The sequence below is a fragment of the Gorilla gorilla genome, chromosome 21 (assembly GCF_029281585.2).
Source record: "Gorilla gorilla gorilla isolate KB3781 chromosome 21, NHGRI_mGorGor1-v2.1_pri, whole genome shotgun sequence".
NCBI classification, from domain to species: Eukaryota; Metazoa; Chordata; class Mammalia; order Primates; family Hominidae; genus Gorilla; species Gorilla gorilla.
Genome location: NC_073245.2, coordinates 20206810 through 20224307, shown reverse-complemented (window position 1 = coordinate 20224307; position 17498 = coordinate 20206810). Strand labels below are relative to the sequence as shown.

General features: G+C 41.4%; 1 protein-coding gene across 6 annotated transcripts in view; it reads right to left on the bottom strand.

Annotated features, from left to right (window-relative positions):
* SNAP25 (synaptosome associated protein 25) overlaps positions 1-17498 on the bottom strand; it is a 90924-nt gene that overhangs the window by 27077 nt on the left and 46349 nt on the right. For all 6 annotated transcript variants that reach the window (XM_004061809.4, XM_004061808.4, XM_019016932.4 and 3 more), the window contains exons 2-3: positions 4830-4964; positions 2667-2708 (exon numbers count right to left, since the gene is read on the bottom strand). In XM_004061809.4, the coding sequence (XP_004061857.1) occupies positions 2667-2708; positions 4830-4901 (114 nt within the window). In that variant the 5' untranslated portion in view covers positions 4902-4964. The remainder of the gene's footprint in view (positions 1-2666; positions 2709-4829; positions 4965-17498) is intronic.

The window sequence follows — 17498 nt, the reverse complement described above, 5'->3', positions numbered from 1 at the left end:
AAGAGAGTTCCTAACTCGAGGCTGAGAACCAAGTGCTACATGATTTCTAACCTTTTTACCTATCTATGGCATTCATTTTTTCTGAACTTTCTCCACTCACCTCTGTGTAGTTTTACACTACCCTTGAGATGCTGATAATGATGACTATTAAAAAGCAAGGCCCCACCCCTAACCACGGCTACACCCTGGAGTCTGTTAAGGATGGTGTAAAGTTGTATATTCCACTGAAAGAGAGATTGTTTGCCTTAGGGAGACTTCACAAGTTTAGTAACCTTTCCTGTCTTTGAGACTGAATTTCAATAAGGATTCAGCTCAATTCAAATTATATGGCACTGTCAAACCTTGGGATCATGAGTAAGATCCTGGTACTTCAGTCCTCAGGTTTTCCAAATGATTTCTGTCCTTGATGAATATTTAATGCAGATTCTCTTTAGAGAACGTCCTTTTTGATTGAAAAGCAGAATATCATCTAAACAGCAAATGTCCTAGACATCAGGATGTTTGACCATAAATAGAAAATAACCCAGGAGGAAGTAAGAGCAAATCAATCTACTCTAATAACACTTTGCTCACAATTTCCTAAGCATGGAAAGTCTAATAGCCTCCTCTCATTTATTAGAGGCAGGAGATAGCTTCCATCTCTTTTGCTCCTTGTTCTAAGATATAGCTGCATGCTTGATTGAAAAATGATTTAGGAGAAACAAAAACATATGATTCGAGAATCCTACTTCAATCAATAAGCTTTTGAGAGATTTTCCCCTAGAATAAATTAGAGCAGATACTCATTTTTGAAGACTGGCCGACATGGCTTGCAGTTTAAGACGATACATGAAAAAGTGACCATGTCTCAGACTCTGATGTGTAAGGGATCAGTTCAAGGTGTGCGTTCTGATTCATTTGTTTTGCTCCTTTCCACAGTCTAGGCAGCATTTCAACATTGCACAGGCAGCAAATTAGTGACGGTTCTGATATTTTGGAAACTTATGTCAGATGTGCACACACGTAACCAAAAAAAGAAAAATGGGATTGGAGGCTATGGTTGAAAGCCATAAGGATGTATTATGATAATAATGTAATAATATACAATCAAATAAATATCTCGGTTGATTTCTAGGCTCCCTTCAGGTTAACTTCAGAGCTCATGTAGGCATATTACTAAGATGGGCTTCTTTCATTTTTCTTCCTCCTGAAAACTTGAGAGAGAATAAGTCCATGCTAAGAGCCTTGCCTGTACTCCTAGATTTAGAATATCTACCTCCTTCTTCATCCTCAAGTATTTCTGCATGAGCAGCAGCATTCCCTGGACAGTGCAGATAAAATATTGCTTTTCACTTAGACAGAACGCTGCTTCCCTGTACTGAGGACCTGCTTTGCTAGGGCTGCCTTCCGGTGTGGCCCGTTTGTGCCACATTGCAGGCTCGAATTATCATTTTGGGGGATAACAGATTTTGTTACGTTCGCCCCACCCCACCCACTTCCCCGGCCTCCTAGGGAGTGCATGCTTGCCACCTCCTTCCCACTCCTCCAGTGGCAATTCACATTTAGCCATATCTCATTCCTAGGTGAGAAGCTGAAGCTACAGAAATAAGAGAAGGAGGACATTGGCTCCTAGAGTGTGAGAGGTGGCTGCCTTTCCTTTTATCCTTTGTAAAATTTATCTTTTCTTCCCTTTCAAGTTGTTGCATATGAAATTTATGATAGCATGAGGGGAGTAGGCTCATTTAGTCATTCTGCCAGAGAAAGCCCAAGATCTCTAAAAACGATAATCACACATGAATTTATATACTGATAAGCAGTTCAAAGCACAGCTAAAACAGCATCTCGCTGAATAAAAACTATTAGGCTTGTTTTATTAGGTTAAGATAAATATAGTCCAACCCATTCTTTTTCCACTTCATCTCTCCCATTGGGCAAGTTCAATTAATCCATTTATTTTGCCTGGCCGACTGCTGCTCTACCAAATTGGAATGAGTGAGGTTTATGATTGCAAGTGCCCTTTTGATTCCATTATTGCTATTTGCCCCATTTTACCCATTTAAAAATAGTTTGGGATTCATTAACCCTGCCTCGCAAATGGATGCTCAATCCAGGCAGGAATATAAAAAAGCTTCTGTATTTATATTATTGGACTTGATATTTCCCTTTGTTAAAGGGCTTTCCTATTTTTTCATAAATTTTAGTGCTTGACTTTAAATAGAACAATTTCTAAAAATGATACACCTATATGCGTACATATTTTTAAAAGTCATATATGTGGCTAAAGTTAGAACAGAATCTCAAGATTAGATGTAATTTATAGGCACCAAAATAATTACAAATAAAGTTTTATGTAGATAATTCCTTTGTATATTAAAAATTGCTCTAATTTGCTTAAAGTGATACAATCTTCTGTGATTTCTTGAGAGCACAGACTTGGAAATTCTATTATTCTCTGCTTCCCAGACCAGACTACAGAGGTGGCTTGGGCTGGGAAGGAGGGTGAAGGTGTCTTCATGGCTATCTGGCAACTTAAATACAGCATCTCCCTCATTCTGAGCCTTTCTGAGAGGCTATATCCACACTGGAATCTAGGGGATCATGGCTCAAGGAAACATCATAGCAACTAGGAAAGGATATATCAGCATAAGGGATTTGTTTCTTTATCTTAAAATACTGTCACTTCTTACCTCTTCAACCAGTTGCAGCATACGACGGGTGCTTTCCAGCGACTAAGATTTAAAAAACAAATAAACATAAACTTTATGAGTGCAGGATCCAGAGATCTTGAAAAATCAGAAATACTTTATTTACTTGAGAAACACAAAGGGTCTCTGTCACATATTCTTTTCAGTTGGCAAGTGAAACACAAAATGTCATTATATTTTCAAACTCTTTCCTATCTGGCTTTTTACATGATCAGATTCCCTAAAGCAATTACATTAAAGCTTATCTTCAGAAAATAAAAACCATATGAAGCTGATCTTGATATCAAAGACAAAGTAATCTGGAGAAGATAATTTTGCATGCTCAGAATGCATGAAAAATTATCTCAATTACTCAGAGGACTAATTTGGCCTCCCTGGGCCAGGAACATTAAATTTTAAACACAAACATAATTTTTCATGAATCGAGATGAATATAACATCAAGTTTCTTACAAAGCTCCTAGAAACACAATTGGAAGTTCTTATCAATACAAATTAAGTTGTCGCCTTAGGGTGAAAAAAATCAAGCATGTTTGAAATGACTAGCCTATAGGCGAGAGCTATAATAATTATCTTCATCCTTAGATAAGAAAAAATGAGACGGAAAGGCTGAGCTCTGCAATGGTCCCCCGGGCACTGCGTTGTCATTTTTTTCTCAGTTCTTTTGAAACGACTAGAATCCAACAACCAGTGTGATTTCTCAAAGCTTTGCTTTTAACTGACAAACTTATTTTGAACAAGATTCTGTAGGAACCTGAAGGATGTTAACTTCCCTGGAAGAGCTGTCAGCCCGCTGCTTTTTGAAATAGAATGGCTGCAAGCAGCAGTCTGCTGGTAAAGGTTTAACTACCGGCTCTCTGGGAAAAATATACGAATACATACATGTATTCAAGTTTATTATTTTACTGATATAAAGGATGAATAGCACAAAATTTATAAATAATAATAAAATATACAATACTCTCTTTATTGTAAATTCCGTATAGCCAATTGATTCTCACAGAAAGCTTTTACTGATTTTTGCTGAACTTTTGTGTCTACAGCTAACCATGTGATGAACTAGAGTAGTTCTGACATGAATGTTGGTTGGATATTTTCATTTATATTAATGAGTAAGAAGAAAATTAAACAATGAAGGCATGTGTTGGAATTGTACTCATTTGTGAATGACAAAAAGGATTTCTTTGCCTTAGAGAATCATAATTTTCAAATACTGGAAGATTTCCTCTTTTTGTGTTATTTATAGTATAATGGCTGCAGACATACATACTTTTAACTTTAATCTGCATTATTAATATTTTCTCTACTTTTTAAAGTCTAGACAATCAGCAAAACAATAAGTCAAGTCCTGATCTGCAGTATTTGCAGATTCTTGGGTTATAAATACTCTTACTCTGTCTGATTTTTAAATTTTTAAATATTTTTAGAGATGGGAGTCACTCTATGTTGCTCAGGCTGGTCATGAACTCTTGGCCTACGTGATCCTCCTGCCTCAGCCTCCCAAGTAGCCGAGATCACAGGTGAGAGCCGCTGTGCCCAGCTCTGCCTGATTTTAAGCTACTACTTCATATTACTGATCATGAAGTTGGAAAGATACATGGTAACACATTATTATACCTTATTTCCACCCTACAGATAAAATGGATGGATCTCAAGATCATGGATAATAGTAAAATGTAGCAAAATAATTAGGAAGTGATGAAGTTTGAGTGTTTATTACTTTTGATTTTAATAGAATCTATCTAATTGTCAGTTTACGTAATTCAATTTTAATAATGGCTGCATTTAGCAACCAGCTTGCAAAGTTCCTGAAAATGTTAACAATCTGTTCTCGGAACTGAGCCTTCTCCAGCATAGCACTGAATTAAGGCACCCAAAGACATTGCTTTCTTTTCTTAGAGGACCTTGACTTCTCAAGGTTTCTGGAAGTTGAGAGTTAGGGCCAAGACATTAATTTGTATGCAGCTTCTATAATCAACTTATTCTGGTCCGCAGAAGCCTTAGGTGCACAGAAAATCAAAGTCATATTACTTTTTCTAAAAGAAATTGAGACATTGAAAAAAAGGCTTTCCCTACCTGAACCTGAATAAGACAAACCACTCAGGCCTTCATCTTTTGCCTCCCTTCCTAGGTCTCCACTCCTTACCTCATCAGCCAACTGGTCAGCCCTTCGCTGCATCTCCTCCAGCTCATTGCGCATGTCTGCATCTTCGGCCATGGTAGCGGTGGGGAGTGGCTGGGCGCCTGGGCTGGGGGGTCAGTGACGGGTTTGGCTCTGGACCTGGGAAGAAGTAGATTTGAAAATATGAGAGCTTATATATGTTCATGTAGGTGTGTGCAAAGACCAGAAAATCTAAATGGCCCATACTCAGTCCACATGACTCAGTTTTCTGATCTGAAAGCCATACTCAGACAGGGGTCAACAGAATTGTGCTGTTTCTCTGAAAGATGCCACAAATACATACTTGCCAATTCTGCCATGGAGATAGACACCTATCTACCTATGAAATATTTTTAAAGAGACAAACTACCCAAGGGTTGGGAATGATGAGGTTGGAGGGATGTGGTTTGGGGTTAGTGTACTTTTATCATCACATTTATTTATTTATTTATTTTAATAGCTCTATTAAGGTATAACAGATATACAGTCCACCCCACATATTTGAAGTGTACAACTTGAGGAGTTTTGACATATGTATACACCCAGGAAACCATGACTGCAATCAAAACAATGAACATAGCCATTACTCCTCCAAATTTCCTACCCACCCATTGGCTCCTGCCCTATCCCACATGTCTATGCCCAGAAAACTGCTGATCTACTTTCTTTATTTTTTTGAGACAGAGTCTCGCTCTGTCGCCCAGGCTGGAGTGCAGTGGCGTGATCTCAGCTCACTGCAAGCTCTGCCTCCCGGGTTCACGCCATTCTCCTGCCTCAGTCTCCCGAGTAGCTGGGACTACAGGTGCCTACCACCACGCCTGGCTAATTTTTTGTATTTTTAGTAGAGACGGGGTTTCACTGTGTTAGCCAGGATGGTCTCGATCTCCTGACCTTGTGATCCACCTGCCTTGGCCTCCCAAAGTGCTGGGATTACAGGCGTGAGCCACCGCACCCAGCCTGATCTACTTTCTGTCACTATACATTAGTTTGCATTTCCTATAATTTTATATAAATAAAAATCACATAGTGTGTACTACTTTTTGTCTGCCTTCTTTCACTTAGCATAATTATTTTGAGATTTATCTATGTTGCAGCATGTATTAATAGTTCATTCAATTTTTGTTGTTGAATAGTGTTCCATTGTGTTTAGAAGCATGTGGAAGCCAAAGGCAGAAAATCTTTCATCTATTTCAGTCATCGTCAGAGGTTGCCAAAAGGGCTTGTGTGAGGGTGAGCTGCTATCACTCCAAAGAGGGTGGGTCCTTGGTCCTGAAAGGTGACCAGTCCATTTCTTGGCTACTCTCTTGAAATCCCACATGGTACAAATGACAGGTACAAGGACTGGGTCCATTCCAGAGAGAGCCCTCCTTCCTCCTTCCTTCTCAAATATTTATTGAGCACCTGTAATATGCCAGGCAGTGTTAGGCACTAGGGATACAGTGATGGACAAGATAGGCAAATTCCCTGCCTTTACAGAATTCAGTCTAATTGGGAAGATGCAAGCAAAAGAGGGAATTAGATTATTCAGGATGATGATAATTACACTAGGGGACATGTCTGGTATCATGGGTGCCCATGGGTTTGCAACAGGCCTTTCTGAGGAAGCCATGTCCCCAGGCCATCGAAGGGAAGGGGGCAAAGGGCCCGATGGGTTAGGTATCTGATAGAATGAAAAATTCTCTGTGAGTAGCACATTTGAAGAAGGCATGGGCTCTTGTCTTGTAGCTGAGATGGTCAACTGTGCACTTTAACCTCACTGTTGCATGGTAGAGCATGATCTCTGGGAAATGGCTGTGCAGCCAGGAATTACATTTCTAATTCCCATTGCAAGGAAGTGGTGCTTTGTGGCTAGAGACAGTCCATGAGTGGTAGTAGAACAATGTGTGTCCCTGTCAGTCTAAGGCAGTTCAGAAGCAGGTATTCTCCTCCCTCTCTTTCTCCTTCTGCCAGAAATACAGTCTTAAAGGATGGCTAAGCCATGAGACCATGAGACAGAAGGAACTTGGGCCCTCCATATCCCTGCATGGAGAAAAATGACTCCTGGCCAGTATCACCTGAACTCTTACGTGAGCAAACAATATATTTCTATTGTGCTATGGAAAATGCGAGGGTTGTTTTGTTATAGCAGCCTGTGTTACACTAACTAGTAAATGTCTGAAGAAACTTAAAACGAAACAGAAACATTGCATATGAGCATGATTTCCTAACCAAAAAACGTATTTTTGTTTGTCCTTCTATTGAAAACCGAAGCTGGGAAAGGAAATTAGATTTGGGGCCTTGGGGCACTACCATGTTTATTATTATTATTATTTGCATGAGAATGAGAATCACTTTTTGGAAAAATAAAAATGAAAATTCTGTATGAAAAAAAAATCAGGAACATACTCATTGGGAGGCAAGGGAAGAAAAGTTCCCAGAGGCAGGTCCTAGATCTGATCCTGGGGGAGGAGGCTCTGCCATCTCGCCTTCCAGGTCCACGATTCTATTGCTTTCTCAACAAGGATGGAATTTTAGTACATATTAATATCACTTTCCAAATTTATTGCTCTTGTGAAAAAAAAGAAATCATACTCTTTAGGGTTCTTAGGAGGAATCCTAAAGTGAAACTTCTTTGGAGATAACAGGTTTCACCGTTCTCTACCCAGTGATTGCCGGGCAAAGCAACAAATATGGAATCTGAGTAAAAAAAGAAATAACAAAACTTCAGGGTTGCCTTATTCTACCACTGGCATTAAACAAATAATGGAGTAAGTTTATGTGAGGTTAGCTTTATGGGCAGTCATTTTATAACTGACAGAGCATCTTATGATAAGCCTGCTAATTTTCGAATGCCTGTTCTGGCCACTAGAACATGTGCTCGTGAGATGATGTAGAGATGTGTACACTGTGTTTTATTTAAATACATGAGACTTTATTTCCATGTCTCCATTTTAGAAATTAGGATCTAGAAAACAGACACTGGAAGGAATTTACACCAAGTCACTCCAGAATCTTAAGACGCACAAAAATGAAATTTCAGTATTCCCAAGTGATTGGGGATCTACCCTCCAGAATAAAGCAGTGGACCCGTGGGGAAGTTGAGTAGACTATGGACCATAGTTTAGTGGAGTGGGTGGATAAAGGCGTTGATGTCAGAAAGACCCAGCTGGACCGCTGGCTCTGGCGCTCAGAAGCTGGGTGAGTCTGGGTAAGTTCATCACCATCTCTGAGCTTTAGTTTTCTCAACAGGACAAACAATACCAATCTCATGGGGTTGTTGAGGGGAATAAATTACAGAAAAGTTCTGGCCAACATTTTTTGTAAAAAAGGATGTGGAGCTTAGTATTCAGAAAGCCTCACTAATTCAGGACAGCCCTACACCCTTGGCTAAGAGTGGAACAAACCCGGTATTTGTTAATCAGCTTTCCTCTACTAACGGCTAGGCACTAGGCATGTTGCTGTGGTGCTGAGCACCCATGGAAGCTTGAAACCAGGGAAACCAGCAGAGTGGCTGAGCCTCCAGTCTCCAAGCAGCACCTCTCACAGGAGTACCACGAGGAGACAAACAAGAGTGCCTTCTGGCCCCACGCTCCATCTTTATATTTTGCTGCTGGGTTCCTGGGGGGAAATGTGTATCTTCGGCCTAAGCAAGCCATTGACCTTTCCTTTTCACAGGCCAGTTTATTAGAAGGCAGGGGTCCATGTGCTTTCAGACTTGTAGTGCTATTGCTCTGTCCCACTCCTTCAGGTCTGTTTGCTGATGAATGTTTCTGTGCATGCTCTCTCTCTTCTCTCTCTCTCTCTCTCACACATACTCAAGTTTCCTGTGTTTCCTTGGCAATCTCCTCTCAAAGTTGTTATTCTCAGCATGTGAAGAACAGCTGTAGGGCACCCTGGCTCCAAGCTGACAGCAGCCTATCCAGGCCTGGCTGATGGGCAGCTGGTGCGATGGCGGAGAAGCCATGTGGCAGATACCCTTGGTTTCATCACTTTCACGGTTCCCCCAGGAACTCCCACACCTTTGTCCTGCTCTAAAACATGGAGATACGTCTGTGATTTGGGAGGAGGGCTGATGAATCTGGTGGATCTCAAACACACAGCATTTCGAAGCTGAAAAAGCAATTCCCCCTCTCCTAATAAGAACGGCTGGAGAGTGGGCGCTGAGTGTACCTCCAGATCTTCTGTTGGGATGTTTACTGCTAGTGTTTAATAAATTGTTCCTATAAACCCCAAACTCATGCATGTTAGCATTCTAAAAGACAGCAGCTGAAGAGGCATAAGGATGTTTATTAATAGTAATTTCAGTAGCTGAAAGGACGTTAGTAGTGAAGTGGCATTTATGATCAAGGCAGCCTGCAATACATCCCTCATATTAGCACATTAAACTGCCATCTTGTGTGTTGCAGAGTAGGTAGAAAGAGGAAACTAGGAAGCAGAGGAAATTAGGAAGAAAAGCCACTCAAAACTATTCCCCAAGGCTCTGATTGTAAGACAAACTCCCAGTCTATTAAGAGCCTAACAGTATCTAATTAATTATCTCAAATCACCAGTGCTTATTAGCAAAGGGTCTGACCCCTAGTAAGGGTTCAATTCATGTTAACTGACATGGATGAACCATTCTGACACTCCCATGTAGCATTCAGTGTTCCCAAATCAGCACTTTACAAGGTGTGGTCCAGGACAGAGCTTCTGAAACTTCCCCCAGAGTCAGAATATGCAGAAACCTTGTTAAAATGGATTGCTGGGCCCCACCCTCAGGGATTCTAATTCAGTTGGTCTGAAATGGGGTCACTGATTCTGCATTTCTTTCTTTCTTTTTTTTTTTTTTTTGAGACAGAGTTTCACTCTGTCACCTTGGCTGGAGTGCAGTGGTGCCATCTCAGCTCACTGCAACCTCTGCCTCCCAGTTCAAGTGATTCTGCTGCCTTAGCCTCCCAAGCAGCTGGGATTACAGGTGCATGCCACCACGCCCAGCTAATTTTTTGTATTTTTAGTAGAGATAGGGTTTCACCATGTTGGCCAGGCTGGTCTCGAACTCCTCACCTCAAGAGATCCACCTGCCTTGGCCTTCCAAAGTGCTGGTATTACAGGCGTGAGCCACCGTGGCCAGCTGATTCTGCATTTCCAGCCAGCCTTCAGGTGATGCTGAAGCTGCTGGTTCGCAGAGCACACGTTGAGTAGCTCTGGTCTGTAGGACCTTCTCTCCTGGAATGTTCATAAGCATCACCAGGTGGGGTGGTGGGAGTCCTATAGTTTTTTCTTCTTGTTGTTTTTGAGATAGAGTTTCGCTCTTGTTGCCCAGGCTGGAGTGCAATGGCACGATCTCGGCTCACCACAACCTCTGCCTCCCAGATTTCAAGCAATTCTCCTCCCTCGGCCTCCCAAATAGCTGGGATTACAGGCATGCACCACCACGCCAGGCTAATTTTGTATTTTTAGTAGAGATGGGGTTTCTCCATGTTGGTCAGGCTGGTTTCGAACTCCTGACCTCAGGTGATCCGCCCGCCTTGGCCTCCCAAAGTGCTGGGATTACAGGCGTAAGCCACCGTGCCGGGCTGGGGTCCTATAGTTATATAGAGTGGGAAACAAGGGGAGGCTACATTAACCAGGGGCTTTGGGGAAGTTAGGGCCCACGGGCCAAATCCAGCTGTTTTTGTATTGGCCTTGAGCTGAGGATGGTTTTTATATTTTTAAAATGATTTAAAAGACTCAGATAAAAAATTTTGTGACATGTGAAAATTATATGAAATTCAAATTTTAGGGTCCATAAATAAAGTTTTACTGGAGCACACACATATCCATTTGTTTATCTGTTGTCAATGGCTCCTTTCATGCTACAACAACAGAGTTGAGTGGAAAGACTATATGCCCCCAAAAGCTGAAAATAGTTACTACCTGGTTCTATGCAGAAAATATTTGCAGATCCTTAGCCTAAAAAGAATTAAGCAAAAATTCTGAAATTTTTCAAAATCAATCTTAATATCCCCAGAGCATTATACATTTCCTATAGACACACATGGTATATTTTTTCTCTTCATATGTGTCTGTAAAATCCCCTTTTCATGGAGCTTCTAAGGTGGGGTTAGTGTTTTCTGGAACATAGTTTATTTTTAATTTTTTTATTTTTAAGATGGAGTCTTGCTCTGTCGCCCAGGTGGGAGTGCAGTGGCACAGTCTTGGCTCACTGCAACCTCCACCTCCCGGGTTCAAGTGCAACCTCAGCCTCCGGAGTAACTGGGAGTACAGGCATGCACACCATGTCTGGCTAGTTTTGTATTTTTAGTAGAGATGGGGTTTCACCATGTTGGCCAGGCTGGTCTCGAACCCCTGACCTCAAGTGATCCACCTGCCCTGACCTCCCAAAGTGCTGGGATTACAGGCGTGAGACACTGCGCCGGACTTCTGGAACATATTTTAAAACAATGCATGAAGTAAAATACAAGATGTAAAAACAAATTTGCCTTTGATCGACTATTCCTACAGGGTTTTAGGATTGCAAATCAGATTTAATCTATATGATTGATTGCAAGGTTACAGGGTGCCCTTGTGGCCCTCAAAACAATTTCTAACTTCTGCAACCAGTTGTGGACAAATGTTCCCAGCCCCAGCAGTAGTGGTGGGAGACAGAAACATCTGAGACAGATGTTTAGCATCAGAAACGGAAACATCTGAGGGTCTGTCACTGTCAAGATACTTGCTTCAAGGTGGGCAGGCTGCAGTTATTCTTTAGTGTCGAGGGTAATTTGAAAAGCTCTTTATTCTTTAATGCTACACTTAAGTCTATCTGAAACCCTAATGACATGAGGGGCAAATGGACTCCACAGAAAACTGTTCTTCCCTGTCAAAGGGCTTACTTAGTTAGGTGCCTTAGGGTAAAAATGCGTTCCTGCTGAAGACTCTGAACTGAAATATGAGTTTAGGGCCCAGGAAGAGAGGTGAGTGTGGATAGAGCAGGGTGTGCTTTTTGATATACAAAGTGAATAGAGACATGGCTATTATGCTGGGGACATGGGTCATTAGTCCAAATGCCAAAGGACAGGAATGTCTCAGGAAAGGTATAAGGAAAGTGTACCCTGATCTAATATATTTCTTTCTGTTCCTCTTTTAATAAATAAACCAAACTAACAAATATGTATAAATCAACACCCATCAGCTGAATTATCAGAGAGAGCCAAAACCTACATCTTGATGTCTCGCCACACTGTTCATCATTTGTATGAAACTTCTGCAGGATAGATCCTTCTCTTCCTGCAGACCCTGCCTGTTTTCTGGTGGAGGTACACCTTCAAATTCAACAAAAGTTTATGAAAACTCACTATATTCAACAAAGCCCAAAGAAGAAAAAAAGGATTTTATAAACCAAGTGGGACAACTCTCCTTATCTATTAATAATAATCATATTAACTAACACTTACGGAGGGCTTGCTCTTTGTTGGGCACTATTTTAAGTGCTTTTCGTATAAAATAAACCTTTACACAAACTTTCAATGACACACGCTGTGCATACTATTACTATCCCCACTTTGAGATTATGAAGCAGGCTTAGTGGTAACTATTAAGATTAGGCTAAATGTTAGATCAAGAGTTTGGGTGATTTAAAAAATATATTTTCAAAGCAAAGTGTGTAGCTATTTCATGTTTTAATTAAAAACTGGAGACTATTGGCCGGGCACGGTGGCTCATGCCTATAATCCCAGCACTTTGGGAGGCTGAGGCGGGCAGATCACAAGGTCAAGAGCTAGAGACCATCCTGGCCAAAATGGTGAAACCCCATTTCTACTAAAAATACAAAAATTAGCTGGGTGTGGTGGCGTGTGCCTATAGTCCCAGGCAATTGGGAGGCTGAGGCAGGAGAAACCTCGTACCTGGGAGGCGGAGGCTGTAGTGAGCCAAGATTGTGCCACTGCACTCTAGCCTGGTGACAGAGCGAGACTCTGTCTCAAACAAACAAACAAACAAAAAACCTGGAGACTATTTTTAGTTTCATTTACATATTGGAAAACAACACAGAGTGATTTGACAGGTACACCTCAGTAAATCCCAGTTTTCATTATTGTTTATCATCTCTACCTATATTTTAAATCACTGATTCTTCCACATCCCCCACCCTCACCTTTATTCTTATTTCTTTTTTCTTCCTAAGATGTGTTATTGTGTTGTTCCTTTTATATCTTCTTGAATTGACAAATGACTTATTTACTTGGCATTTTTCTTGTTCTGGGTATAGTATACTTATTGCTATAAATTGTCCTCTATGTGTTACTGTGGCTGTAACTTACAGGTTTTGTCATATAGTATGTTCTTTGTTATTTATTTCTATATAGTTTTAAATTTCAGTTTTAATTTCCTCTCTAATGCAAGAGTTATTTGAAAATGTGATGTTAAGATTTAAATATTAGAGCTTTTTTTGTGATCTCTAATTTTATTTTCAATATGTTGAAAGTGGTCCATATGATTTTTACTATTTGGAATTTGTTGAGATTTCCTTTGTGCGTTAACACATGGCCAATGGCTGTGAATATTTAATTTGTGTCTGAAAAGAAAGTCCATTCTGTCTTCGACTCTAACTACCTACCTATTGACATAAAATCAAGCAGAAAAGGAAAGTTTATGTTTTCAAACTCTCTAAATTCCCTAGTCAATTTGACCTACTGATTTCTGAAAGGGGTGTGTTCAGGTCGTCAACAGTGAGTTCGTTCCATCAATTTCTTCTATTTCAGCCCATTTTCACTCTTTACATTTTGCAGCTGTGTTGTCATGTTTATAGGTCCATGATTGCTACCTTTTCATAGTGCATTATTGCTTTTATCAATATTGAAGGTAAGTGTTGCTACCATAACCCTGTTCCACCATGTTATTCACATTGCACAACCTTGATCAAACTCAATCCAATCAAATATTCATTTCTCTTAGCCTTATGTCTCTCATCTTCATCAAACAAACCAAAACAACAGCAACAACATCAAACTAATGCATCTAAGCATCTAAGTCATGGGTTAGTGTGCTCTCATTTCGCTCACAATAGCCACCTTTTTTTCTCTGGGTTTCTATTCTTGCCCTCCAGAAAGAGCCAGTACTTGGATTTGTTTGGAGACTAATAATCTCTTTCCCTGACTGTAATGGCATGGGAATATGATCAAAAATGGGTTTGGTGCTATTATTTTCACTGGATGAAATTTCTTGAAGAGAATGCAACCGTAAGATGCAAAGCACTTATTCTAAGGGAATATATTGTTAAGCACAGTGACTGCTGCTGAGACAACTCCCTAAGTCCCCTCATTGAAGGGGTGAGTGAAACTGGTGGAGAGGTGATTCCTTCCATTTTCTGAATCATCAGAATTTGCCCCAGGTTTGAAGCAGCCTTTCCCTGTTAGGCAAAATCAGCTGCAGCTATTCTAACATTCTATGCCACACAACTGTTAGTTGTCAAAACACTCTTCATAATAATAGTTATTTGTCAAGAACTTGCAATGCGATAGGAATCAAACTAAGAACTTTATATGAAACTAGGTGGATTATATAGAAACCCCCAAACTTTTGGTAGTCCAAATGTGTTCCCCAGACCAGCATCGGCCTCACCTGGGAGCTTGTTGGGAGTTCCACCCCAGACTTATTGGATTGGATCACGTACTGAACAACATATCAAGCACTAAGTTTGAGAAGTACTGCCCTAAATCACATTATCTCCATATTAGGTTTGTAGGTGTGAGAGGTGGAGTTCCCACCTTGGGGGTGACTCTGTGCCTGTGCTCCACTCTTGACCACGCGATGTTATTTTAACTTCACCAATTCACATGTCCTACAGACTCCCAACATCATTTACCTCCCAAGCTGACTGAAAGCTCCACGGGGCCATGGGTTCTGAGTCTCCTAATGGTGCCCTGCACTGGAGGGTGGACAAAATGACTGATTTCCATGAGATAAATTCTTGTATTCAGAAAATGAAGAGAAGATAGTTATTAGAAAAAGCACACTGACGATGTTCTGTCTCTCCCAAATAACAAGGTTTGTGAAGTCTTGTTCTGTAAGACAGAGGAAGAAGAGACTGAGGATTTTGTGCATTGGAGACTCTGTGGATGGTGCTGATAAATTATTCTTCTTCCTCTGCAAATAATTAAAGTTTATGTCTTAAGGCAAACTAAGGACCAGAGCAAAAAGTACTTTCAGCAGATAACATGTTGTAAGTTTCTGTTTACATTTCTATCACTAAGAATGGACACTTCTTAAATCTGCCGTGTTCATAGTTGTAAATTTTCTAAAGCATGGGATGGACTTGGCTCCTTGTTATTGTATTTTTGAATATTCCTGTGCATGAAATTCAATCTCCTCTTTTCATAGCAGGAAATACTGGTTTTAAACTATTTCCTAGTTAAATCAAAAGATTATATTTCAAATATGATGAACACATGTCTTGTGAATGAATTGATATACCATCTTGCATCTATTTTACACCCATTTTCTGGATAACAGATGAGTCACAGTGGCTCATAACAGGGCCTCTTAGTGAGCCGAGATCGCGCCACTGCACTCCAGTCTGGGCAACAGAGCGAGACTCTGTCTCAGAAAAAAAAAAAAAAAGCATGGTCTGAGATCTCCTTGCATCAAAATCTTTTTTAGTTGCTTGCTAAAATGCAGATTCCCAGTTACATTACCTATGGAAAGCAATCTGTGGAGGCCGGGCTAGTATCTGCATTTTCAACAACAACCACAGGTCCTTCTTATGGTCCCCCAGAGTGGAAGGATCCATGTGAAGCATGACTTAGGGCTGAAGGTCTTTGCAAGGATCCAGTGGGAAACTCTGGTTTCCCATAAGGGTAACCTTATGATAAACTATCCAAACTATCCAAACTATCCAAAAACACAAGAACGCGGCTCCCCAGCATTGAGGAGGCCATCTTGATCTGAGGTGGTGGTCCCTTTTCCTTCCCACTATGTTGTTTTCAATATCTGATAACATAGCATGTGTTAAACACATTAGTATGCTTCTTATAGGAGAATTTGGTGAAGAACAATCTCAAGTGACAAGTACTTTAACCAGCCCACAGAATTGTCACCCTCTCCCACAGTGTCTCTGAGAAGAGGCACTAGCATTAAAGCCCAATTCCTTTCAAGCTTGGCTAATCTATTTCCCAGAACATTCCACCCCACACCATTCCTAAATGGGATTCTATATCTGTATGTCTGGATATAAATAGACACAGTCTTGATCTGGTTTCTTCTGAGAAGGGAAGTCTGGCTTCCCTGATATGCCCCTTCCCTGGGCTAGTCCAGGATTAGTGACAGCATCGTGAAAAGCGGCCTCTGCTTGGGTTTTGTATTTTAGGGTGCTGGGTCTGGGGAGGCCTGGCATTGAAATGCAGCCAGCATTGGCATTTCTTAATTGTGACAGGGCATCCAGCCACAACCAACACTGATTATGCCTAAATCTCTCTTTTTCGAAAATGCCAATGTTTCTTTTGTCTGTTTTGCAAATGTGGCTAAATGGGTATTTAGCCCTGTGGTTTGTATTATGCAACAGTTCCTGATTGTTTACTTAGGAGCCAAAGCACAGCAGCCTCACTGACCAGGAGAGAGAGAAGAGGGGCCCCAATCTTGTCTCATTGATTCTGTTCATAGTTAAACAAACCACGGTAACAGGTTCATTCATTTAACCAATATTTACAGAGTGCTACTGTTAGCGCAGCCGCATCCAGCCTGAAGCTGGAGTGGAGAACCGCCCCTAAGGGATGGTTCTAGGAGCTCTCGCAAGAAACCTTTGCGTTTGGGTCTCTTCCTTCCCCTTCCTAGGACAGAACTGATGAAAATGTTTGTATTCTGAGGTACACAGCTTGGTTCTTGGGAGATGAGTAATCTTCTGTGGGGCTAACACTTGGCCACAATAAAAGAAAGTCTTGTTATACCCTAAACAAAATGATTCCTCTCAGGAGTGCGTGAACAGACAGAATCTAAGACCAAACAGAAAGACCCCACTCCCACCATTCTCATGAAAACCAAGCTATTTCTGTGCTGCTATGACCACACCAACACCTGGAAGGAAGCTGGTATGTATTCAGGCTTAGTAACAGTTTTGCCTTCAGCAGTCGATGTTATTGGGTATCTGCTCAGCTCCCTTAGGGGTTCTTTGTGGTCATCTCCGTGTTTCTGTGCCTGTGACCCTCTTTGTAAGAACACCCCAGGGTTGGCCTGGTGCGGTGGCTCACGCCTGTAATCCCAGCACTTTGGGAGACCGAGGCGGGCGGATCATGAGGTCAGGAGATTGAGACCATCCTGGCTAAGCCAGTGAAACCCCGTCTCTACCAAAAATACAAAAAAATTAGCCGGGCATGGTGGCGGGCGCCTGTAGTTCCAGCTACTCGGGAGGCTGAGGCAGGAGAATGACATGAAGCCGGGAGGCGGAGCTTGCAGTGAGCTGAGACTGAGCCACTGCACTCCAGCCTGGGCGACAGAGCGAGACTCCGTCTCAAAAAAAAAAAAAAAAAAAAAAAAAAGAGCACCCCAGGGTTGCTTCGCCTGATCCACTGGGAGTGGCAGCAAGTACCTGGGAGCTTTTGACCCACTACTCCCCCCACCGCCCACCCCCAGGGCAGGCCCCTAGCTAATACCTGACTGGCAGAGGAGTACGAAAAACTAGCTCCTGTACTGCTTCTGTGCCTTAAGGTGAGACAAACCATAAGG